This window comes from Rhincodon typus, chromosome 17, assembly GCF_021869965.1.
Source record: "Rhincodon typus isolate 14 chromosome 17, sRhiTyp1.1, whole genome shotgun sequence".
Classification (NCBI taxonomy): domain Eukaryota; kingdom Metazoa; phylum Chordata; class Chondrichthyes; order Orectolobiformes; family Rhincodontidae; genus Rhincodon; species Rhincodon typus.
In genome coordinates, this window is record NC_063348.1 from 12,568,901 (window position 1) to 12,595,599 (window position 26,699).

Here is a 26,699-nt window from a genome sequence, read left to right on the forward strand (position 1 = left end):
CAGCCTCCGTGGAGTTATTTTGCTTGTATTATGTGCAAGGAGGAATGACAGACCATGAGTGGATGTGGTACAAGTGATATGAGTCTAACTATCAGGTAGATGAATCATGATTGCCTCTGGCATGCATTTGAAGATGAATTTTACAATTGAGTGAACTGATTGAGGTGGAATTGCATTGCATAAACTCTTGCATAAATAGCAGGGATGAATAGATAAATTATAACAAGTTGGATGCAGGAAGAGAGCAGCAGGAGTAAGCTATTGTGCCTGTCAGGGAGCTCCGTCATTATAGTTCATAGCTGATCATCTACCTCAATGCCATATTTCACTGCTATCCCCATATCTCTTGACATCATTGATAACCAAAAATCTATTTATCTTGATCTTGAATATAGTCACTGAGCATCCACTGCCCTCTGGGATAGAGAATTCCAAAGATTCACTAGCCTCAATGAAGAAATTTCTCCTTAGCTCAGCCGTAAATGGTTTGCCTTTTATTCTGAGTCTGTGTCCCCAGTTCTGGATCCCACAACCAGGGGGAAACCTGCTTCCTACATCTACTCCGTCCATCCTTTTAATAACTTTCGAAGTGTCTATAAGATCACCTCTCATTCTTCTAAGCACCAGAAAATACAGGCCCAGTTTCCTCAATCCCTTTTCATAGGACAGTCCCACCATCCCCGGAGTCAATCTGCTGTGCTCTATCAATCCTTCCTTACCATACTCCAGTCCCATCAGTGTTCAATACAATTGAAGCAAGACTTCTTTACTCCTGAACTCAAATCCAAAGGCTAACATACTATTTGCCTTCTGAATAGCTTACTGCACCTGCATGCTAGCTTTCTGCAAGTTATGAGCAATGGAGCGCCAGTCTCTTTCAACATGAATACTTTCCAATCTCGTACCATTCACCTTCATTAAATTGGGTAATGCCACACACTTAACCAGATTATATTCTCTCTGCAAGGTTCTTGGATGTGGAAGTGTGTATAAAGTGAACAATGGAGCTCTTGAAATATGTGTGGTTGCGACAGGTGATGTAATGGAGTATGTTTCACAGAATAGAGTGGGAGGGATTGAACTGTCGGAATATCAGTGAATTTACAACTGTGCTCACCTTTCTAGACCTGTTCAGGTCATTAAATTGTACTGAATCCATAAATAGGTTCCGGTAATTATATGGATTGAAATGCAATCATGTACCAATGTCTGCCATAGTCATGTGATGTTGACCATAAGATACAACATCCTGTGGCTAGACATTTTCAGCTTCATTGCAATACAACTGAATACATTGCCATCTTAGAATCATGGAATTAAATAGTACAGAAGAGACCCTTCAGCCTATCAAGTCGTACCACCAAAAATATACAATGACCTACAGTCGTCCCACTTCCTGCACTAGGCCCACAGCCTTGAATTTTATGACACTTAAGAACTCATCCAAGTACTTTTTAGAGGTTGTGAGGTTTCCTGTTTCAACTACCCTCCCAGGCAGTGCATTCTAGAACCCCAAAACCCTCTGGGTGAAAAAGATTTTCTGAACTCTCCTCTAAACCTTCTGTTTTTCACCTTAAAATTATGCCCCATGTTACTGACCCTTGAACTAAGGGGAACAGCAGCTTTCTGTTTGCCCTGTCCATGCCCCTCAGAATCTTAGATGTTTCTGTTAGGTACCTCCTCAACCTCCCCTGAGCCAAAGGAAACAATCTGAGCTGATTCAGCCTTACTTCATAACTAAACTGCTCCATCCCAGGCAACATTCTGGTGAATCTCCTCTACACCCCCTCCACTGCAATCGCATCCTTCCTGTAGTGTGAGGATCAGAACTGTAGACAGTACTCCAGCTGTAGCCAAAATAAGGATCTGTACAACTCCAATATGACTTCGCTGTTCTTCTAATCTATGCTATTACTACCCTATTAACCCGTCCTGCCACCTTCAGGGATCTGTGGACAAACTCACCAAGACCTCTGAGGTTCCTACTGTCTTGCCCCTCATTGAGCACTATTACTCCTTTCAAAGTGTGTGACCTCATATTTATCAAGGTTAAGTTCCATCTGTCACTGATCTGTCTATCTGACCAATACAAAGTACAATTATACAAGATTTTTACACTTGAAACAACTGCATCAGAAGTGGTGAATGCCCAGATCTGACATAAAAATTCACAACTACAGTGCTGTGAGCTGCACTAAAAAAGAAAAATAGTGAAGATCGCAGTGAAAACACTACTTAAGAGAAATTGGCAGCAGCATTTCCCCGACCAACTCCATTTCAAATTACCATGAGGCACCCACTGGGAATTCTTCCATGGACAATGGCAAATTTTAAAAATAGCAATGGATTTGTTTAAAAAGCTTAAAGAATTATGTGATACTACACTGCTGAGGAGAGACTGTCTTCAAATCTATTTCACCCAAAATCTCTTTGATGAGCAGAAAAAAGCATGGCAGAAATGTTAAAGGCACATTTTGAGCCCCAAGTGAACATTATGTATAAACAGTAAAGTGAAAGAGTCCATTGATCAAATATAACATCATTAACTTTGCTTGCAGAAACCTGTGAATTTGCATAATTAAAGAATGACCTAATTAGAATAGGATTATATGATGAATATGCCTACTGAGAGAAGACAAACTTATAATCAGGGAAATAATTCGTGTGTATAGAATGTGAATTAACAGAGCAAATTCATGGCAGCACGAACCAACTCTTGCATTTTGGTGACAGATACTCTTAGCACCCAGGGCAGAACAATCACAGACAAAAGGCAGGATGCAAACTCTGCTGAAGACATGATGTGAAAGAGAAAAAGGCATGTCTGATGAAGGGAAAGCAATATCCTCACTGCAAAAAGCTGAATCATTCTGCCCACAAGTGAAAAGCAAAAAGGAAACACAACAAGCAGGTACAGATGGCCACTGGAGAGATAATGGTTCCTGTACAGGGAGGTAGAAGTCATTTGCGAAAGGGGGCATGAAAATTGACACATTGCTCAAAGATGTCCCCCATCTCATCATTACATCCAGCACATTCCTGGCAAATGGCAGAGACAGTGTTCATACACAGACCGCAAGTGAAGCAGTGTTTGACTGACCACTCATGGTTCCAAATCTCAGAGCTGGTCAGTCAAGAGCTTCTCATAATGCAGGATAGAGTTCATAGTAGCCTTTAGAATCATAGAATCCCTACAGTGTGGAAACAGGCCATTCGGCCCAATAAGTCCACACCAACTGTCCAAAAAGCAACCCACCCAGGCTCAACCCCCTACCCTATCCTTATAACCCCGCATTTCCCGTGGCCAATCCACCTAACCTGCACATCTTTGGACTGTGGGAGGAAACCAAAGCACCTGGAGGAAACCCAACCGACATGGAGAGAATGTTCAAACTCCACACAGTTGCCCAAGGCTGGAATTGAACCTGGGTCCCTGGCATGATGAGGCAGCAGTCCTAACCACTGAGCCCCTGTGCCACCATTTACTTTTGCTAAAGCCACAAGTTCCTGTTCATAGGAACAGTAGGAAAAGGAAATGTATAGCTTTATAGTTTACCGAGGGCATGCGTATGGCTACTTGTGAAAATACTACATTTTGAAGTTTTATGTTATTAATTTGTACTATGTACCCTCATTTGCCATTCTTCCTGAACAACTGGCAAAGCCCCTTTTCAGTTGTTTAGTAATGATAGTATGAGATTGAATTGATGGGAACCAATCGATACACTAGAGGAAGACTCGATTAGAGTGAGCATCACAATATTTAAGAAGTATTTAGATTAATATTTAAAACACCACAGTACACAAGGCAAGTGCTGGAAAATGGGATTAGAGTATGTAGGTACTTGATGAGTGCAGGAACCCCAGTGCAGACACAGTGGGCTGAAGGGTCTCAATCTGTGCCATAAAATTCTTATGATTCCATGGTTGGTTACAGGACTGCGCCGTGTTATTAGGAATGAGGGTGTCAGAGAAAGTGGAGGTAGTGACATTGGCCCAATATGAATAGCCAACTGAATCTTTATGTATTAGGGAATTTCTGGCATCCCAAAAGGCAATGGGAGAGGTTTATCTGATGATTAGTAACCACTTCCACCTTCCTCCTCAATGTTGTCTCCATTGCAGTTTTCATCAGATGAATAGGCCTGAGCAGCATGTACTTTGTTACTGTCCTACATTGCACAGAACACCAGTTATCCCAGACATCGTGGCTGATGTGAGCTGATGAGGAGCATCATGCAGAGTTGTGCAACCATCTGAAATACACTTCATGCTGCATGTGTCTGTCAGATGGCTGTCGTTGAGATGATGGCGGGGTTTATGGTTGATGTTCCTCAGAGGTGTTGTCAGTCAGTCTCAAAGGGGGTTCTTTTTTTCTAGAATCCACCCCTTAAGGATGTTTCCAAGCAACAAGAGATCAGGAAAAATGGGCTAGTGCAGCTCCCATTGAGCCCAGTGCATACCAGCATGACTCTTTACTTGTGGTTGTACACTAATTGAATTTTTTTTTTTCTATTCTTTTGTGGGATGTGCTGTCGCTGGCTGGCCAGCATTTCTTGCCCATCCCTAGTTGCCCTTGAGAAGGTGGTGGTGAGCTGCCTTCTTGAACCGCTGCATTCCTCCTGCTGTGGGTTGACCCACAATGTTATTAGGGAGGGAATTCCAGGATTTTGACCCAGCGACAGTGAAGGAACGGCGATATAATTTCAAGTCAGGATGGTAAATGACTTGGAGGGGAACTTGGAGGTGGTGGTGTTCCCATATATCTTCTGCTCTTGTCCTTCTAGACGGAAGTGGTCGTGGGTTTGGAAGGTCCTGTCTGGGGATCTTTGGTGAATTTCTGCAGTGCATCTTTTAGATAGTACACACTGCTGCTACTGAGCGGCAGTGGTGGAGGAAGTGAATGTTTGTGGATGTAGTGCCAATCACGTGGACTGCTTTGTCCTGGAAGGTGTCAAGCTTCTTGAGTGTTGTTGGGGCTGCACTCATCCAGGCAAGTGGATGATGTTGATGAAATAAAATTGTCAATGATTGATGCATATTCCTGATTAGCCTCTGTGCCATTCTATTCAGTCTTGTTCCTGGTATGACTCAAGTTTACAGTGAATTAAAAGAAAAATACTGCAGATACTGGAAATCCAAAATACAAACAGAAAGTGTCAGAGAAACTCAGCAGGTCTGGCAGCATCTATGGATAGAAAAACAGAGATAGTGCTTCAAGTCCAATCAGACTCAAAAGTTAATTTTGTTTCTGTCTCGGCAGATGCTACCAGACCTGCTGAGTTTCTCCAACACACAATTTTTATTTGACTTTGTAGTAAACATGTAAAAGGCTGATATGGTCCAAGTTTATGAACTTGTCATTATCTTTGATCTTTGTGCTTATTAAGTTGAGTGAGAGTTGTAATATTTTCCCCCTTATATCAGTCTCAAGCTTTACATTTAACCCATGCCTCGGCTGAAAACATTTTGGATAAGTATCCTGGCTAATTGCCTGACAACAGGTTGAACAATTTGAGACAAGAGTGAGTTGATAGGTTAAAATTAAAAGAACGCTTGCTGTCAACAGAGTAGGCAATTTCCTTCCATCTCGTGTCACCAGTTTCCTAGTAGACTGTCCAAACTAGTCTTGATACTACATTCTGGGATGTGTCTGGCCACCAATATTCTCACAGGAGGCTCCTGGAAAACAGAGGAATGTATGAATCAAAAACTCAACCAAGAGGCATGATAATAGCTTTTTTCCCATTCAAAGAGGGAATTCATGCCTTGTAATCATTTGCAAATCATCACAATTCAACAACATTCTTCTTTTTTTCCCTCACACCCAATGCAAACTTTTCATTGTTGTTAGATAGCGTGCAAATAAATCACTATATGTTACAGCATTTCAGAAGATAAATGATATCCCAACCATGCTCAAACATTTTTAGCCAATGAAACTACTGCAGAAGTTTATTCATAAATATAATTAATAACAGCAGCAAGCAGTAAAATCAGCACTTTGGAGCAATGTTCATGATGCAATTAAGTTGACAAATTATTTAAATAACATCTCGTGAAACTTTACTTATTTATTAGGGTCATAGACTTGTTACAGCAAGGAGGCCAGTCCGCCTTTAGTGTCTGCAGTGACTCTCTGCAGGACTAACACAACTAATTCTGATCCCTCAACCTTGTCCTGTAAACCTGCCTGTTCAGGTGCTTATCCAATTCCCTTTTAAAACCCATGATGAATCTGCCTGCACCACATACTCAGTGTATTCCATGTTCTAACCACTTGCTGTGTTAAGAAAAAATCTTCCCTTACATTGCCATTCCTTCTTTTATAAGTCACCTTAAATCTGTGCACTGTGGCTCTTGATCCTTCCACCAATGGGGGACAGTTACACTCTATTTCCTCTGTCCAGACCCCTAAACATGAATGCCTCTGCCAAGTCGCTTCAACCTTCTCCCAGTTTTTCCAGCGTAAACATCTAATTGAAGCTCATTACCCCTGGAATCATTCTTATCCATCATTTTTTGTACCATTGCCAATGCCATCACAGCCTTCCTGAAGTCAATGAAAAGTTTATGATGCAGTTGGAGGATATTCAGCCCGCATGTCAATGCCAGTTCTGCATGGAGCATTCCCAGTCAGTCCCTGTTCAATCCCTAAAACTTTGCTTCGAGTGCCTATCCAATTTCTTTTTGAAGTTGTTGGTGAGTTTCAGGTCATTTCTACTGGCTGCATTAAAAAAAATCTTTCTCACTCACTGTATCACATGCTCGAAACCTTAAATCAGTGTCTTCTCATAGTTGTCTTATTAATGAATGGGAATGGGTTATTTTTGCCTTTTTTTATCCAAACCTGTCATAATGTTCTATCATAGATAACAAGGTGCAGAGCTGGATGAACACAGCAGGCCAAGCAGCATCAGAGGAGCAGGAAGGCTGACGTTTCGGGCCTAGACCCTTCTTCAGAAATGGCTCCAGCATCTGCAGTTCCTGCTATCTCTGAAATAATGTTCTATCAGATTTCTTCTCGGTTTATTTTGCTGTATGTAAACAACTCCAGCTCTCCAACCTAACAACACTACACCTCAAGTTCCACATCTGTAAATAATACTAGTTCAGAAAGAAAATGCAGAGTTAACCCTGAATGTGGAAATTGAACACAGTCTTGGCTAGAATTATGTTAACTATGTACCCACAGTACCAAAATATGCCCCAAGAATCATGGCCTGACACAACTGAACTGTTGACGCCTGACCCTGATCAATGTTCACCATCATAACATTTTTGAAAATGGGTTCTGCTTTGAAAGCTATTTTGCAGCTAATCTACTTGACTTTGCTAATAATGTTCATGATCTATAAACATAAAAAGCCCAACAGTACTGGTCTGTGGTGTTTCACCCATTTTGTTTCTCATCCCAGTTATTTTGTATTTGCTATTAACATTTCAAAGTACCTTTGACGTGTTTGACCTCTCTTTAGTTTGAGATAACAGCAGTTACCTTTGTCAAATTTGTTCCAGCAACACATTCAGTACTGTGACCAAAATGTTTGCAAATTGTTTTGCTTAAGTTCAGTAGGAAAGTTAGCTAAGTTCTGTGTAAAATAGATACACTGATTTACAAGGAACATGTTTTATCAGATCTATTTCATGTTCTGCTTTCTCTTCAAAGGATTAGTACAATTTTTGTGGATAACATTCTTGTTTATATTTTTATTACATCTTAAAAATCTATTTTAACTTAAGCAACATTGTTTCAAAAAGAAACCAAGAACAAGATATTTTGCAGTAAACACTGGTGCCTTATTCTTTGAGATGGAGATGTTGATAACTGGCAGTATTGACTTGTAGTTTTTTTTATGTTAATCTTCAGCCTGCTGGAGTATTTTACACTTTGACAATAAATGATGTTATCCTTTCCAATGTACAAATTACAGCTCCTTTCCAAGGATATCGGTTCATATATTAAGTTGCTTGTTGGCTTAAGTACATGTCAGCTTGGTTTACAGTCATCCAGCCTTTGACAAATGTTATAGCCCAACTAGTAAATATAAGCTTGACTACTCTCTTACTAGGAGGTGAAACACAGCTGAACAGCAATGCTGACAAATAGAAACCAATACTACAACTTGGATTTCATCAAAGAGCCCTGCAACACTGTTCAGATCGCTAGACAGCAGTCTTTCATTACAGGAGAACGATATAATTACATGAAATTAAAAGTAAGAGGTGGGGGTATGAGGGTGTTTGAAGGGACTGCAGAGGAAAAATAATTGGGGGAAAATAAATCTGAGGCACAAAGAAGTACAGAAATTCCTGTGTGAAGAAAGGTTCATCAGGTTTGCCTCTGCCATTCCAGTAGTTGAATGATACAATGGTAATAGTGGCCTTGACCAATAGAAGAATGGTCAGAGTGATTCGTCACCCACAGCACTAAATGGTTTTAGTTCACTGAGTGAGCATGACTGCTCAAATGAATGGAAATCATATAGAACTACAGGGAGCCACAACCCCTTTAAAGCTTTGGAGATTTTATGACAATAATAACTAACTTGTTAATCTCTTTGACAGGGGGAAAGGTTCATAGATTGAATTGGCCTCCTTCCGATCCTACATTTCTATATTCTTACTGAAATAAGTGTTCCAGAGCTAAATTCCGGAGGTGTCTTTGGCTACGTGTCATCATCAGGTTTTGGTCGAGACAGGCTGACTTGGAAGCCCTTTAAAAATTGTAGGCGAGTGCCAAGTCTGGAATTTATGACCTTATTGCCAGGGTTAGTGATTGTCAGGAGTGCCTTTTTAAGGTGCAGGTCATGAGCCCACAACCTATATTCCAGACCCAACCAGCTTCATTGAAGAAATAGACTGCCCTCGTCCCTTGCAATTTTCATGGAGTCAGGACAGCTTTTAAAGGAATTGTGATTCATGACCCCCTCAGAGGTGCCGTAAAGCATATTCTGCATGAGGGATGCTTGTGAAGAGATAAGTCCTCAAAAAGTTCTCCTCGTGCTCAGTCCCCATGCCTGGCTATGTCCCTGTAATAAGGCCTTGCTGACAACCGAGAAACCCATTAGTTTACTGTAACAGCTAAACCAAGGAAAACATAGCCTGATTGACAGCTCTGGTTCTCTGATCTCTTCTGTCCAATGACAATGTTTTTTTAAAAAAGTATTTTTAACGCATTGTCAGAAGTCCTTCCAATGAAGTATAGATACTTTTAAATCAACCTGTTCAAGGATGTTATGACACACCTTTACCGCAGATGGGACTTAAACCTGTGCCTTCTGGGCCAGAGGTAGGGACACTACCATTGTACCAAAGAATCTTTAGACTGTTTATTTTCCATAAGATTAAGAGTTTTCAGATGCTTATAGTTTCTGCTATTAATAATATTAAAGGTCTGGATATTTGACATTTTTATTGGTCCAAAAGGAGATTTTTTTTGAGGAAGTGGATAGTAATGGATGAATGCATGACTGTCTTTAAACCTTATTTTGCAAATGCTTTTGTCGTTGAAGGATTCATTGTTTCTTCACAGTGTTAAGTGAGACAATGGGAATCAAGTGCCATAGCTTAGAATGGGGATATGAGAGGATGTGGGGTGGCAGGAATGGCCGGAAGACATGAGGTATTACAGATGAAGCATGGAGACCATGTGAGGAATAAGGGGTGGTGGCTAGAAGGCCGTTCTGCTTTCATTACATCTGGGATGAAGTCCCACAGGACAAGTTCTTTAAACAGCTCGCCTCGGTACTCAGTAGCATGCCTTGGAATTCTTTCCTGGGTTGACTTGTCTAATGGCAGCCCACACTCAATCCCCAACAATTAAAATCTTGCCTCTGGAATGACCTGTTGTGAATTTGGCTGATGTCCAGAATCTACCTCGATGACCAAAATCCAGTTTGATTTTGCTGCAAGGTCAGATCTTTCAATGTGACTTAGAATATGAAATGTTAATAGATATTCATAACTTTAGAAAGCACATCCATTAAGAGCATAGACAGTTGTTAGAAAGAACAGAGGATTCAATATGATAGAACGTGACCAGATTACTAAAGAGAAGGAAAAGTGGTTTATTGGAATCAGCTTAACAAGATGGTACAGTTGATTCATAACTACACATCATATAGATAATGGAAGCAGTACCAACAAGTACATAATGGAGTGACCCATTCAGCCCCTTAAGCCTGTTCCATCATTCAGTTAGCTAGTGGCTGATAAGTACCTCAACTCTATTTACCATTCTTTGCTGCATGCCCTTTAATACATTTCAATCTCCGTCTTGAAAATTTAAAATGACCCAGCATCATTTTTTTGGTGGGGGTGTGGTGTGGGTGTGGGAGTTGGTGCACGGAAGGGTTCAATTCCAGAATTTTTGTATCCTTTGTGTGGAAGAGTTCCTCCCAATTTCACTTCTAAATGACTTTGATCTAATTTCACATCATGGTATCTTGTTCTAGATCCCATTGCCAAGGGGAAGTCTTCCTCTGTCTCAACCCTAACAAATCCCTTAATCATTTAATACCTCAATTAGATCATCTATCAACATTATACAAGTACAAACTACATTTATGCAACTTTATAATTTAATCCCTTAAACCATTGCCTCGATCTGCTGAATCCCTTCCAAGGCTAATTTACCCTTCCTGAGGTTCAGTGTCCTCTGAACGCAGCAGGAGGATTTTTTTTAACATTACGGCATTCTTCAGATAAAGGCCGTTCAGCTTTTTTATTTTGTTTTGTCTGTTTAGTGGCTTTTAGTGAATTACAAGCACGAAAATAATCCAGAGAATGGAAAATCCAAAAAGCTTTTGATAGATAAAACCTGATACTGAGTAGCGCGGCCAAGCAGCCTGAGGTACTGGATTAATGTTTGTCTCTCCGGTGAACTTGTGTCACAGTGACGTGTCCCTGCATCTGGACCAAGAGGTCCAGGTTCAATTCTCACCTTCCTCATGGGTGTATCATCATCAGTCTGTACACGTTGATTGAAAATAACAAAATGTGATACGGATCAGAATATTCAAAGAGACCAAACAACGAAGGAATGTTGTTTGCCACTGCTCCGTGCAGTAACCCCTATGTCACAAAGTAACAGTTCCCATATACACCATGAAGACTTTCCTGTGAAATGTGCCATTCAGTCATTAAACTATCTCTTGCTAGTGAATACAGAGCTGTTTGTCTCCCCTGCTGTACAATGGTACTCAGTGACTTTAAAGTTAATAATATTACTTGGCAACTTATGGCAGAAAACCAATGTGTATGACAATGAAACAAACATGGTAATCTAGTAGATATGATTTGAAGACCTAGTACATGACTGTTTTTGTCATAATGAGCTGAAGCATGAAATGTTTGTGTACTCTTGAGTTCAACAACTCTGAACGGAGTTGAAGGATAACATAAGATTTTCGTCTCACACTCTATATTAAGTTCTCTTTTCCTCATTAGCACCATCCTGCTACTATACCACCTCCCGCCCCGTCCCGCTGCTGCCTAGAGAAAAAACGAAATGGTCAAACATTCCCGGTACTTCAAGTGTCAAGAAAATAACTATCAAATGATGCAGGTCAGTACGTATTGTACTTTATGTTTACAGTACATAAATGCTGATAAATCTGTATAGTCCATTGTCTACAGAACATATTGCATGAATGTTTTTGTAGACCTAGAATTCGATATATTGGGAACAGCCAACGGGAAAGCCGTCTTTAGTTTTAAACCCCACAGCACATGTTTGGGGATGTATTTTACGGTGCACTGTTCTCATTTGTATGCAGTTGGCTTCTCTGCTGAAAATATTTAATGTGACCACATGCCAGATTACCAGAGATGGATTTTGTACTTTGAGTTGGAAGCTAACTGATCCAGAAACAAAATCAGTTAAGTATTTGTGAGACACTTCAATTGATGGATTAATGAAGCAGGAGACAACAGACAGGGACAGGGAGAAAGTTGTAATCGGAAGGAGAGATGTTTGAAAGAGCAAAGAGGCAAACAGGGAGAGGGCCAGGCAGACACTGGTAATGGTCATTTAGATGCAGTGGATTTGGGGTGGGGCAAACACTCCTGCATCCCCTGGAAACCACATTTTGTGCAGCATTCACCAGCAAACTTAATTTTTTGGTGACAGCCTTCAGAAATCCTTTCAGTTAGGCTGTGTGTAGGACATATTTTTGAGAGTTCAGGAAAAGACAATCATTTTCTGAATGAAGCTGTAAATGGGCCCCAAACTAGCATAATCAAAGGACCTAACACATGTTTTAAGTAATGGACTTCAAATACAGTTCATGCATTTACGAATTTGATGGGAAGCGCATTTTCATTGAGTAATGTGCCCACTTCTTTGCTTGAAAGGTGGGCACAGCACCATTGAATTTCTCAGGCCAATAGTTCAGGAAAGGGGATTTTGCCTGAAGCTTGGTATTGTAAATGCAATGGAGCAGGAAGAGGATTATGCATGTAGTTTATGCCACATTGCGATCTGTTTCCTGGGCTTGTTTAACATTTCCTGCCAGTGACTTAGCTCTAAGTCATTGGAATTCAGACCCAGGCTACATTTACCCAGTAAGTGGTTTTGCCCTGTACAGTCCTGGTTCAACATCTCTATTTCAAGACTGGATTTACACAGCAGCTCATAGGGCACTTCAAACATTATCATCTCATTCCAAACTGGATTTATCTTGTGCTTCACGTGCCTGGTATGTTTCTTCTTCAACTTCACAGACTGGTGCATTAGGGTGAGTTTGACTGAAACATCTGGAAAAAACAAGTTGTAATTTATTTCAGCAGAGGCAGGGCAATAAACTCTCTAATTATACATTACAGCTCTTAAGCCAAAACCAGGAGTAACTTAAAGTTAGATTTTTGATTGTTGGGTGCTTACTGATTCCAGCTATTGATATGTACAAATATTACAGTAACATGCATTTCAGTGTCTGGGCTAAAACCAGACTATTCAGTTACAAAGACTAACATGCTTTCATCAGTGTGTCATGCTTCTAATGGCCCTAGTTAAAGTGGAAACTTAGAACTTTATACCCTCAGGTTACATACAATGATGCAGTGATGATATCATGGGCATGTTCTTAAAAGGTACACTGACATATGAACTGTAAGACACAATACAACATCCTTCAAAAATACTTCACTACTTGTAAAGCACTTTAAGAGTTTCTGAAATTATTAAAAGAGTTACAGAAATACAAGCCTTTCTTTGCTGAATTAAAAGTCACCTTCATCTATTGGTTGCAATGAAAGCAAACTGAGTTTTGGACGCTACCAACCCAATCCCTAGTGTGTGTAGCCATAGTAGTATAACAGTAATAGAAAGCACAGTGATAATTTTCAAAGAGATCACAGGAACCATGTTGTCACAGCATACTTCTACATTAGTCTAAGTGTGACATTGGAACAGAGTCATTGTAACCTTACTCTCAGTTCTGAGCTAACATTTTAGGAGAAATAGATGCCTAGTCATCTGTCTCTGTTCATATAACTCCCAGATGGAATCTTTATGAATACTTGGCTGAGTTCCAAGACTCATTAATAGATTAGCTCAGCAGGGTTTGGTTTTGTTAGATGAAAGTGGAGTGTTTGCTTTGTTTATTACCTCAAAAGGTGTCAATCAATAAATTATTCTTGCTACAGTTTTATAATATCTATATGTTTATTTGGACAAAATTAAGATCTATGAATTGGGAGAAGCTTCTGGTATTGATAAAATGAATTCCTCTGGCACTTCTCTAGGGTTTATAAACCACAATTCTTTTTGCAAGGCAGATTTCTGAATGGATACTTTCTCTTGCTCACCAATTCAACACAATGATATGAAATAGCTCATTGCTTCTTTTCATAGTGCTTACCTGGTTAGTGGGTACGGAAAGGGCATGGGGGCATATGTAGATGGGAGGCATGATGTAAGGAGTGAGATTCAGAATACCTAGCAGATTTTAAAACAACTGGCATCAAGACCCGATGAACCGAGGTAGGCGTTCTAAACCACTGTCCTTGGCACTTGTCTGCCATCTGCTTCCAACGTCAAGTAACTTAATCGATCCTGTGACCCCAACTGAGAATTGTGGTTTTTAAACCCTAGAGAAGTGCCAGAGGAATTCATTTTATCAATACCAGAAGCTTCTCCCAATTCATAGATCTTTATACTGATATGGTTTTACAGCGTCAGGAAAATTCCCAGCTTGAGCTAGCCATCCAAAAGCAAAAATTTGGCTCGTTAACTGTTTCTCTCCCCATAGATAAGACATAAGACCATAAGGAATATAAACAGGAGTAGGCCATTCAACCCGTCAAACCTGCTGCACCATTCAATAGGATTATGGCTGATTCGACATTCCTTACATCCACTTCTCACCTTTGGCCCCATAATCTTTGATTTCCCCAACTGATCAAGAATCTAATTATCTCAGCCTTAAATATACACAAGGACTCTGCCCCCACAGCTCTCCACGGCGACCCTCTGAGAGAAGAAATTCCTCCTCATCTCAGTCTTAAATTGACATCCCTTTATTCTGAGACCACGCCCTCTGGTCCAAGACTTTCCCATGAAGGGAAACATCCTCTCAGCATCTACCCTGTCAAGATCCTCAAGAATCCAGAATGTCTCAATGAGATCACCTCTTCTAAACTCCAGTGAGTAGAGTCCCAACCGAATTAGCCTTTGCTTGTAAGACAATCCCTCCATACTGAGGATCATCCTAGTGAACCTTCTCTGAACTGTCTTCAATAAAGCGATATCTCTTCCTAAATAAGGAGACTAAAACTGATCACAGCACTCCTGATGTGGTCTCACCAACAACTTGTACAGTTGCAGTAAGACTTCCCTACCCTTGTTCTCTAACACCCCTGGAATAAGGGTCAACATTCCATTAGCCTTCCTGATTACTAGCTGTACCAATATGCTATGTGTTCTGTGCACAAGTTCCCCCAAGTCCCTTTGTGTTGCAGCTTTCTGCAGTTTTTCTCCATTTAAATAGAATTCTGCTCTTTGATTCTCTCTTCCAAAATGAATAACTTCACGTTTCCCCTCATTATACTCCAATTGCTAACTTTGCCCACTTACTTAACCTATCAATATCTCTCTGTATGTTGTTTGTACCCCTCTCACAACCTGCCTTTCCACCTAGTTTTGAATTGTTCACAATTGAATTGTACACCACTTCCTTCCTCCAAATCATGTATGTTTGATTTTTATTTCCAGCATCTGTATGATTTTTATTTTGCATCACCATTGCTCCTCTCTTGGATAAATGCATGCCACTCATAAGATGTTCAGGTGTAGAAGCCCTTTTGGATCCCATTTTTTGAAATGCCAACTCTACAATTTTTAACATCTGCCTGAACTAGTAGATGGGATCTCATATAAAAAGCACCTTTAATGAAGGAAATATCTTCTAACTGCCCTACAATGAAGTTTTCAGAAGTTGCTGGAAAAGCCTAGAATTGGGGAAGGGTCACCATACCCAAAACGTTAACTCTGATTTTTTTCTTCACAGATGCTGCCAGACCTGCTGAGCTTTACCAGCAACTTCTGTTTTTGTTCCTGATTTACAGCAACTGTATTTCTTTTGGTCTTTAGTGGAGTTTTCACCCTGGATTGTCCATTCACGTTTTGAGGCAAACCTGAAACCTATAGCCAAAGTGCTACTGAATCTGAACATGATTACTAATACTCACACTTAAATTTTCCAACACCACTGAGCACGTACTTATTGATGTTAATACATTTTGCCCAAATTGAAGTTCTGCATGTGTCAAAGTTGGTTTGTGCTATAGAAGATGGAGAGTTTTTGAGCTCTCCTGTATCAGTTTATTTAATTTAGTAATAAGAAAATAAGAGCTTTTTTTAAAGACAGGAACCCACTGAAACACAAAATGAGAAATGGTAAATTGCACAGAGGATTAATAATGCAGCAGTGGCTTTCATTTCATCACCTCCTGCCAACGCATACACAAGGGAACTGGTGCCCAGATTTAGGATGACCTTTACAATGGGGTCATAGAGATTTATAGCTTAGAAACAGACCCTTCGGCCCAACTTGCCCATGCAGCCCAGTTTTCACAATTAATCTAGTCCCATTTGCCTGCATTTGGTCCATATCTCTCCATACCTATCGCATCCATGTACCCATCCAAATGTTTCTTAAATGTCAAAATTGTATTCTCCTCCATCACCATCTCTTGCAGCCCATCCAGACACTTACCTCCCTCTGCGAGAAGAAATTACCTCTCTGGACCCTTATGTATTTTTCCCCTCTCACCTTAAACCTATGCCCTCTAGTTTTAGACTCCTCTACCATAGGGAAAAGCTGTTGGCTATCTATCTTATCTATGCCTCATGATTTTATAAACCTCTATAAGGTCACCCCTCATCCTCTCTATCCTGAAGGCTATGCTCTGATCTTATCTACCAAATGAAGGCTATCCTCCAATCTATCTACCAGGGTCTCTTCTATCAGTTCTCTGGTGTGGAAATTATACTTTCTACTTTAACACTGGTGAAATGCATTTTGCTGCTGTCCTCCATTAAATTTGACTCCCTGACATCAACATTGCAAATAGCCAACTGCAAGACATCTGAAATGATAAAGTTGATGCAACATTTATTGAAAAGAAATAAAAATGTTGGGCATAGAGGGGTAAAGAGGGGTTAGGGAGTATTCTGAAACTGTTGAAGGTCAATGTGATGACACATGGTGTTATGACAACGGTCTGACTTAAATTTGCATTTCAGTAGCAAGTGCCTAAAGAGGCAAAATCTGAAAAGACATCAAAGAGCTTGATCACCACTGGAGCAATCACCATGGTAACCGATAGCAGACTGTTCATCATTTCCCTCAATCAGAGGTCATGAAACAATGCAGGGAATTTTACAAAGATCAAAACAGCAAATTATTGGGAAACTGCAATGTACAAAATGTACATGTGTATATTTAGGAGTTGACTGTCTTTTACCTATCAGATGTTTCAGCTCCTCTGAGTTTAAGTGTCGTGCCTTCATAACAACGACAATGAGACGGTTGGCAGCTGGAAGGTAGTTAGTGGAAAGCAAAATCTCACCAGGCGATGTCATAGAGTCCTAGAAAACAAGCCATTGGTGACAATTCGAAAAGTTCTTAATCATCAGCAGTAGATGCTCCTCAAAACAATTTGCCCAAGTACATAAAGACAGAAATCACATTGTATAATTTCAATAGAAATGCGCTAAATATAGATTAGGCTGCACCATTGAGGTACACTTAACCAAACTGCTATTGAATTTCCTGCCATTCAACTGCCTGTAATTTTAAAGCTGAACAGACTTTGTTCTCTTATTGCATCTGGTTTTTACCCCTGGGATCTATAAACACTTTAGAATCATACGTAAGTGAACACAAGTTAATTGGATTCTCATCAGTCTTACTAAGAAACAGACAGAAAAACATGTTTACAGGTCCCGTATTGTCAGGGCAAGACTCGACACTTCCATTATTTTTAATCAGATGAAAATCTGATTTTATGTCCTGAGCAAAAGCTAAATATCTAACCAAGTGTCATTAAAATAGATTCATTGTCTCTAACTCAAAATATATAAAACCCATATGATTTCTGAATTCCCATTAACTAATTGTCTAGTTCCTAATTCAAATCGCATTGTTGCTGGAGGTGTTACAGCTGCAGAACAGGCTGTTTTTGTCAGTTCGGGAGGTGGGACGGAATAATTCACTCACACACCTCCGACAGGAAATTGGTGAAATAACTCCACAGAGGCCAGTATCCTGCCATCAAGTCAGCCTTTATTTACACGTGGAGAATGCTTGATACTGAGCCAGCTCCCTTAGAACCAGCCCAAATCAGGGAACTCGTATTCTATGAGGTCCACCTGGCTAACCTCTTTACAATCACTACATCCCTCCTCCTCTGAGTCCGAGGACATAGGCTGGTTCTTTTCTTTTCTGTAGCTCCTCCTGGGGCATTTTAGCATCGGTTCAGGTTCCTCCAGCTCTGCCTCTGATATGGGTGGCGTGTAACACACAGTAGCTTGCCTCTTGCGCCTAGAGCATCTCAGAAAAAATTTATTCTCCTCTTATGGCAGCAAAGGCATCAAGGCAGTGATTTCTGCCATGTCCATCTCAGATTCTGAGGTATCTTCAATGCTTGATAGAGAGGGAGAACCTATAGGTTCCAGAAAAGTTGGAAAAGCTGTTGACGAGCCGGGTATGTTTTGCTCTCACATCGTTTGCTAATACAACCCTGGTGCCATATGGGGAGGCATTGCATGTCATTACCAGATCTCAATTGGGATCATAGTGTGCCAACACGTTAGAGGATGATAGCTATTTCTTCACTTCCCTCAAAGCTATGGCTTGGCTAATGTGACCATTTCCAAGGCTGACTTTTTTAAGAGCTGATGCAAACGTGCCAGGACAGAGGCCAGGTTATGCATGAACTTTCTGTAATAATTCACCAGCGCAAGGAAAGACATAAGCTCTGGTACATACATGGGAGCTGGGGCACATTTGATCACCCTCACTTTATCTTCCAACAGATGTAACCGGACCTTGTTGACTCTATAGCCAAAGTTGGTCACATGGGGTGCCTGGAACATATAGTTTTCCCTTCTAAGGCATATGCCTGCCTGGGAGAAACATCTAAGTACAATGTCCAAGTTCTCTAAATGCTCCTTATTGGTCTTCCCTGTTATCAGTACGTCATTTAGATAAATGGTAACCTGGGGTAGACCTTGTAAAATGTTCTCCATTGCCTGTTGTAAAATTGCAGGCTTACATTACCCCAGATGGCAGTCTCATATATTGGTACAAACTCTTATGGGTATTAATTGTAGCAATCCACTGGGAATCCTCATCTAACATGCAAGTACACATGGCTCATGTCCAACTTCGTGAAGGACAGACCCCTGCCAGCTTTGTGTAAAATCCTCTATGCAAGGGATTTAGTATTTATCCAGCTGTGAAAAGCGGTCTACTGTTTGCTTTACTGTAAACAAACAGACCTGTTAGGCTTCACACGACCAGTGCTGCCCATTCCACAACCTGGACTGGTTGATGATTCCTTCATTTTCCACCCTTCTGATTTCTACCTATATTTTTGCTCATAAGGCAAATGGCACTGGGTGGGCCTTGCAGAATTGTGGGATTACTTCCCGGTCAACATGCAAGATGGCCTAGGCCCCTTCGATAGTCCCTAGACCTGCCTGAAAAATTTCTGCATATTTAATTAGGACTTATCTCAGGCAGCCATTTTCTAATTGAGAAATGTTGAGCCAATCTGGGTAAATCTTTCTCAACCAATTTTGTCTCATCCAGCTTAGGCCTGAGCATTTTATTACAATCAGTGGTAACTGAACCAGCTGCTTCTCAAAAGAGACCTGAACCAAAGTTGTACCCTTAATCTGTAAAGGTTTCCTGGTTATAGGTTCTCAGTCTAGCTAAGATCTTGCACAAACTTAAGGATTAGAGCCCAGAGCCAATTTTATTAAGACTGGTTCCACTATCACTGAAATGGCTGCCCTCAAATCAACCTCCATTAAAACCGGGTGACCATTTAACCAGACATTTATTTTGATTGGATCTGATTTGGTTGTTGCTGAGCAATTTAACTGTTCCAAACCAGATATAGGTGGACTTTCCAGGGTGTGCACTCTCTTGGATACCAGCCTATGAATTCTTTTACTCAGTTTAGGTCTAGTGGGACTTTTTTGCTGTCTCAAGTCTGCATTTCAGCAGCAAATAAATTGCCTTGTCAGCCCAGATCCTGACGAAAATGTTAACCGTTTGGCCGAGGCTTGGCTTTGTTTTGGGGTTTTGCTGTGAGCTGACACTCTGTTCAGGAGATTTCCTGAGTGAGACTATGTAACTGCCTGCACTGAAGTGGCATTCCGCAAGCTCAGTGGGACTGGGAAAGGTGTCCATTTCCCTTGGCATAACCTGCAACTCATATACCTCCACTTGCCTCATTTTCCAATGATAAAACCAGTTATAGTGCCTGTTTGAACTCCAGTTGGGCTTCCGCTAGTAGATGCTTTTGCATGGTTACATCATTAATCCCACATGCCAAATGGTCTCTCAGCTTCTCATTAAGGGTTAAACCAAAGTCATATGCTTCTACCAGTTGTCTTAATCTAGTCAAAGATCCCATTATGGATTCCTCTGGTTGTCGAATTGCTCAGTAAAACCAATAGCCTCAGAATTAGAGGCAGCTTGGGGTTATTATATTCCTTAACTAAATCCATCAACTCTTGAAATGTTTTGGTGACTAGTGCCTCAGGGAACATTAGACTCCTAATAACCAAAAAAGCTGTAGGTCTACAAGCTGTCAAGAAAATTACTTGTTGCTTTTCATCTGCCCCAGTGTTGTTTGCCTGGAAAAAATAATGCATTCTTTCTATGTTCTGGGCTCAGTCTTTGATGGTGGGATCAAGCAAGTCAAGCTTCCCAAATAGTGGCATGATATCAGAAATCCTTACCCCAACTCAAAGACAACTGTTGCGAGCAAATTTCATCAGGAGCGTGCTTTTCTCTCATTGCCAATGAAATAACTCAGAGTCTGTTATCCCATCACCAAGTCACCCTTTATTTACATGTGGTGAGTCCTTGACACTGATCCATCTTCCTCAGAGTCTGCTCTCAGAGGGATACTTTTGTTTATATCTGCCAACCAGGGATCCCTGATTGGACCAGATTAACAACCCCAATCAGGGAACTCATATTCTGTGAGGTCAACCTGGCTGACCTTGTTACAATCACTGCATTGGGGTACCCGTGTTGGACTCATAATAAATGTCTTTCATTACTGTGAAGCTCTTAGCAGCCTGTCTTCTCATCTAGGATTAAAGCATCACATGACAAGATTATCAGGCGTGGTCAAGGGAAACTCACTTCACACTGGGAAAAGGAATGAAGGTCTATCAGCTTGTGCAACTAATGGCGATTCACTGATTTGTTTCAAGTGAGAGCAGAATCTATTTTAGCCTGCAGCAAAGATCCCCTGGGTCAAAAGGTGGGCACTGTATGGCATTGTTCAAGGACAGAACATCAATTGAGGACTCTCAATGTGCTACAAAATAAGGCTCTCAAGAAGTATATTAACATCTACTCAGGGGACTCCAACTCACCATCTCCCTAATTACCTGCCTACCTGGGTGAGCAAGAAAGATGGCATGTTTTCTCAACTGTGTATCCATGGCAACCTACCTGCCAGGTTGGGGGTTTGGGAGTGTCTCCAGTTACCCAAATGTGGGGACAATTGGAGACACACATGAGGGGACAAGGGTTTAGCCTCTGAAAACCAGAAGCCACCTTGTGTCTAACAAATCAAAATCCCTCTTCTCCTTATCCTCACCCTGTGGCAGGAGACAAAGCACCTTCTCACCATTGTGTGTGCAAAGAATGGTCTGCAAGTGACAGTCTTTAGGACCCAGAAGCTGCCAGCCTCTGGCTGGCGGCTTCCAGTGAACCAGATCACCACTGTTGAAGCCTGCGATAGGCCAAGAAATTTGCCAAAGCTCGCCAGTAAGCTCTGACCAAACTGTCTGCTGCATGATAGGTTGAACTTTCTCAATGATGGGTATGAGAAAGATGACCACAATCACATTTATTTCCTAAGAGGGAAGGTCGTATTCACAGTACACCTTTTTTTAATAACATTTAGCGTTACAATCCCAGAGGCAATTCAATAGGTTTCATTTCCCTTTCTAAAAGAAAGTCTTTATACAGTCAAGATATATTTCCACAATCTACAAATACTTCCTCGCTGCCTGATTAATAATTCAGAAGTTGAGCTGCTTCACTGTATCCGCTTATGTAGATCTTTGTGGTCCCAGCGGCCTCGCAATGACACATACTGCAATTTCAGTGAGCAAACTGAACTGAGAAGGGATAAAAGGTGATACCTTTTCAGGAGCTTTCAGATTGATCCACGAATTGGTTCTTGCATCCATTGGCATGTCAGGTAGGTGGAGTTGTGCTTCTCCCACACAGTAATGCCTAGAATACCTGTCACAGCTGTAGAGAGCCAGTGTCAATGTCCCGTCCTGCATGTGTTCCTCTGAGACTGGGAATATCAGAGTCTCCTGCCAAACTGGGAATAAGGTCTTAGTTTGCTTGGAGGTCTCAGCCTCGGTCTTTCCAAGTTTTGTGACCAAAGTGCCTAGTACATAAATGTCACAGTAGTTCATGTTTTCCACTGTATCTATGAACTGGGCTGGAAAACAACAAAGGGAAAGATAAGGGAGAAAGAGGACAAGTTAGAATCTGGATTGCTGCTGCAATATTACTCATTATCTAAGAAAAATGATTTAATGAACGAGGCATTGTCCAGTAGGAAGTCGTCATGCCTGAGAATGGCTTTTATATGAAATGTAACCAGATGCTAGTTCTTGGGTTCTTAAAGTTTCTCTATTTAACTTGTATTTTAAATAGATTAACATTAACAAGAGGAGTGGCAAGACAGCCAAAACCCAAACAGTTTCGCAGAGAGATTTGAACAAATCCCTTTACAGAAAGGATGATTAGAAAATTGCAATTTACCGCCACAAATTGAAACAGGTTCTGAAGTATTTCTAAAAGAGGAATGTATGAGGACTGAGGAAGGATCAGACTACATGGCTCAGACCCCAGCACAGACGTGAATGACCAAATGGTCCATTTCTGTTTCTATGATCTTGTCTGATTGTGCGCAGCAAGGCCCCATGAAAGCAAATTGCCAAGTAAAACAACAGTAACACTCTTCAAAAGTAATTCATTGCCTGTGAAACACATGGGGTCATTGAGAATGAGAAGAACCCTCTATAAAGTGTACATCCACCCATCTCAACATCCTCCTTTCCCCAGGGTGGGACAAAAGAGTGGGACAGTGCTGCAATCCCCCCATATTTCTAATGCCCAACTGAGTATCAAGGGTGAAAATGCCCAGTTCACTAGTCCTGCCCTTCCACAGAAAGGTCACATATTGCACAGGGTCACCAGGAAACAGTGAAGGAGGGTAGGAATTGCCATGACCTTCCTGTGAACCACAGGATAGTGGGGGAACAGGAAATTACTATGCTGAAGAAACCAATCATAGCATTGTCATTCTGAAATGGTAAACTACAAATCCCAAAGTGATTGGAGTGATTGGGAGTTCTATTCACCTTTGTGGCAGTTCTGCCACAGTGGGAGGTTAATCTCTAAAGGAAACTTTAGTTCAGTAACTCTAAAGGAAACTTGAATTCAGTAACGTTCTTGATATTACCATGATTTGGATGATTCTTGCTGTTACATATTATTTGAGTTAGTGACTGAATTTGAAAGTGGTTTAAGAGCAATGGATCTAAACAACACTAAAGTTCATTCAGCACTGATAAGTGATACCACGACAATATTGCTACTGTGAATTCCCTAACTCAGTCAGGGCAGGAAGGAGATGAGATAAGTAAAGGCAGGACAGAGAATATTGGATAGCGTATTGATGTTGATGGAGGGCAAATTGAAGAAGTGTGAAGAAAATTAAATTTAATTTTCCTTATCCCAGCTGCAAATTATAAATGTGTGGGTATGGGAGGGGTGTAATTAGTTGCACTCCAGTGTAATTGAAATTGCTCTGATGGTACAGAGGTAGTGCTGCTACCTCTAGACCAGGACGCCTGAGTTCAAGTCTCATTTGCATCCAGAGATGTGTAATAACATCTCTGAACAGGTTGATTAGAAAATATCTGGGTTAGAAAGTCTGTGTTCAAGTCCCACCTGCAATGGTGGTGTATGGTAACATGTCCAGCATAGTTGAAAGTTGTGTCTTGAGTTTATTAAGGGGCAATGTAGCAGTTGCATTAAACATCTTCCCAGGCATATTGCTTCACATGATTGCTTCACCGTGAGCAATAGCAAAACAATAGTCAGCTCCTACTGATCTCAGTAATTATGACTTTGGCAACTATGTCATTTACACCGTGCCCTAAATTGTATTGAATCAATGCTGCACCTTCAATAATGGTGAGATGCAGTTCTGTCTTCTGGTAGTTATATTTCGTCACATAATGCAGCTTCACAGCCTCCAGCCAATCTTCAGATATTTGACTCTCCAAATCATCAGGTAGAGAAGCAGTATCAACAGCGGCTACATATAATCAGAAGGAAGGAAAGAATGGTAATGAGCCATGGTTCAGATGAAGGATGGGGCAAAGTTTTTCACACCACATTACCACAGGTTCCCCCACATTCAATCATCTAATCAGTCACAATTACCTGCAAACCCAATATTTTATGCTTTGAGTTACCTTATCACAAACTGTAAATTTTTTTGCCAAACTTCTACAAATCCCTTACATGATGGCCTAATATGCTAGATAAATCTCTAAAACCCTATACAAGAGGCCAATATGTGATGAAGCTCTATAACACACTAAGTAGCAATATCACAATGTAAGCCATATGTATGTGTCTTTAAAATTCATGTTCTGAATAATTACGCAGTAACTATTTAATGCCACATGGGGCAGCCCTTACACAGAACAGTTACAGTACAGTCTCAGCTTAGTGACTGCATCACAGCAGGCTACTTTTCCAGGCTCCTCATTTAGGTTAAGTATGTTTGAACTGTGTCTTGTCGGAACGTAAGATCAGAACAACACAAAAACATGAGCAGCAGGAGGTTATCTGACCCCATGAGCCTGCTTCACCATTCAGCAAGATCAGGGTTGATCTGATTGTGGCCTTAATTCTACTTTCCCGTCTGTGTCCATCAAACCTGACTCTTGTCAATCAAAAGTCTGTTTTACTGTGCGCTGAATGTAGGCCTCTATTTCTCTATGTCAAGGAGAATTCCAAAGATTAATGAACCTCAGATTATTATTGTCTCATTACCAAGTTAAATCAGAGATCCCTTAGTTTTAAACTATACTTTTTAGTCCTTCAGATTCCTATGTTTCAATTAGATTAGTTCTCATTTTTCTGAATGATTTCATGGATAAAACCTGTTCAACCTTTTCTCTTAAGACAACCCCTTTATCCCAGGAATCTGCCTAGTGAATCTTCTCTGAACTGCTTCCAAGGCATAAAAATCTCTCCTTAACTCAGGTGCCACCTCATCAATTCCCAGTACAACTGTAGCAAGACTTCCTTTCTTTTCTATTCCATTCCCTTTGCAATAAAGGCCCCAGGATTCCATTTACCTTCCTATTCACTTCCTGTATCTGCATGTTCACATTTTGTGGTACATGTAACATAACACCCAGTTCTCTCTGTACCACAGATTTCTGTAGTCTCTCTCCATTTAAATAATATTTTGTTTTTCTGTCCCCAAAGTGGGCCATCTCATACAATTATCTCAGCAAATGTGACAACCATACACTCAACCCCTTTATCCAAGTCATTCATATAGATTGTAAGTAATTGTGGCCCAGCACTGATCACTGTAGCACTCCACATTACAGTTTGCCAATCTGCAAGTGATCCATTTATCCTGACTTTATTTCCTTTTATTAGTCGACCTTCTAGCCATGCTAATATATTACACTCTACACCAGGAGCTCTGACTTTCTATGGTAGTCTTTCATTTGGCACCTTATCAAATTCCTTTTGGAAAACTACTGGTTGCCTTTTATCAATCCTGTGTGTTACATCTTCAAGAAACTCTAACAGATTTGTCAAAATCTATTTCCCTTCCATAAAACTATGTTGACTCTACCTGATTATAACCATGATTTTTTTTCTTAAATGTCCTGCTACGATTTCCTTCACAACAAATTCTAGCATTTTCCAATGACAAATGTTAAGCTGACAGGCCAAATGTTTTGTGCTTTTTGCCTCCCTCCTTTCCTCTATTGAAGCATGATATTTGGAATTTTCCAATCCATTGGCAATTTCCAAAATCTAGGAACAAATGCATTCACTATCACTGCATGCTAGGGTCTAAAAGAAAGCAGCTGTAGGGGTATGGGCTAGGAGCAGGCAGGTGAGACTAGTTTAGTTTGGGATCATGTTCTGCATGGACTGGTTGGACCGAAGGGTCTATTTCCGTGCTGTATGACTCTGTGACTCTACTGCCACCAGTGACTGCTTTCCTTTTCTATTTACTTCCATCCAAATTGATCAATATCTTGATCTTCAAGCAAAGATAATTCCTCACTACACTACTGATGTTATTTGCTATTAACAGATACCCGACCTCAACTTTCTTCCTTCCTATTTTTCTGAAATATCAAATACCCTTAAATATTCAGTTTGCAGCCTTTATCACTTTGCAACCATGTCTCTGTAATGGTCATCATACCACACCCATTCATTTCCGTTTGTGCAGCCAATCTATCCATCATGTTATGAATGCTGCATGCATTCAGATAAAGTGCCTTTTTTTTGGTCTTTTTGCTATTTTCTTCCACTCTAACGTTAATAGGGTGATGCGGTGGCTCGGTGGTCTGTACTGCTGCCTCACAGCACCAGGCACCTGGGTTGAATTCCAGCCTCGGGCAACTGTTTGTGTGAAGTTTGCACATTCTCCCCGTACCTGCGTGGGTTTCCTCTGGGTGCTCTGGTTTCCTCCCACTGTCCAAAGATGTACAGGTTAGGTGGATTTGCTGTGCTAAATTGCCCAATGTGTTCAGGGATGTGTAGGTTAGGTGGGTTAACCAAAGGAAATGCAGTGTTACAGAGATGTGGTGGGGTGGGTGAGTCTCGGTGGGATGCTCTTCAGAGAGTCGGTCTGGACTT

The 26,699-nt window shown here is 40.8% G+C and overlaps 1 protein-coding gene across 2 annotated transcripts in view; it reads right to left on the minus strand.

Moving 5' to 3' along the window:
* Positions 1 to 5,212: 5,212 nt before the first annotated feature.
* The window catches only part of syt13 (synaptotagmin XIII), a 30,197-nt gene continuing 8,710 nt past the window's right edge, over positions 5,213 to 26,699 (minus strand). The window contains exons 3-7 of one of the 2 annotated variants that reach the window (XM_048606848.1): positions 23,974 to 24,108; positions 21,908 to 22,218; positions 16,972 to 17,095; positions 12,699 to 12,759; positions 5,213 to 5,682 (exon numbers count right to left, since the gene is read on the minus strand). In XM_048606848.1, coding sequence (XP_048462805.1) covers positions 5,670 to 5,682; positions 12,699 to 12,759; positions 16,972 to 17,095; positions 21,908 to 22,218; positions 23,974 to 24,108 — 644 coding nt within the window. In that variant the 3' untranslated portion in view covers positions 5,213 to 5,669. Of the gene's footprint in view, positions 5,683 to 10,565; positions 12,760 to 16,971; positions 17,096 to 21,907; positions 22,219 to 23,973; positions 24,109 to 26,699 lie in introns of those variants that run through there. The other variant, XM_020511731.2, reaches the window with a different exon arrangement.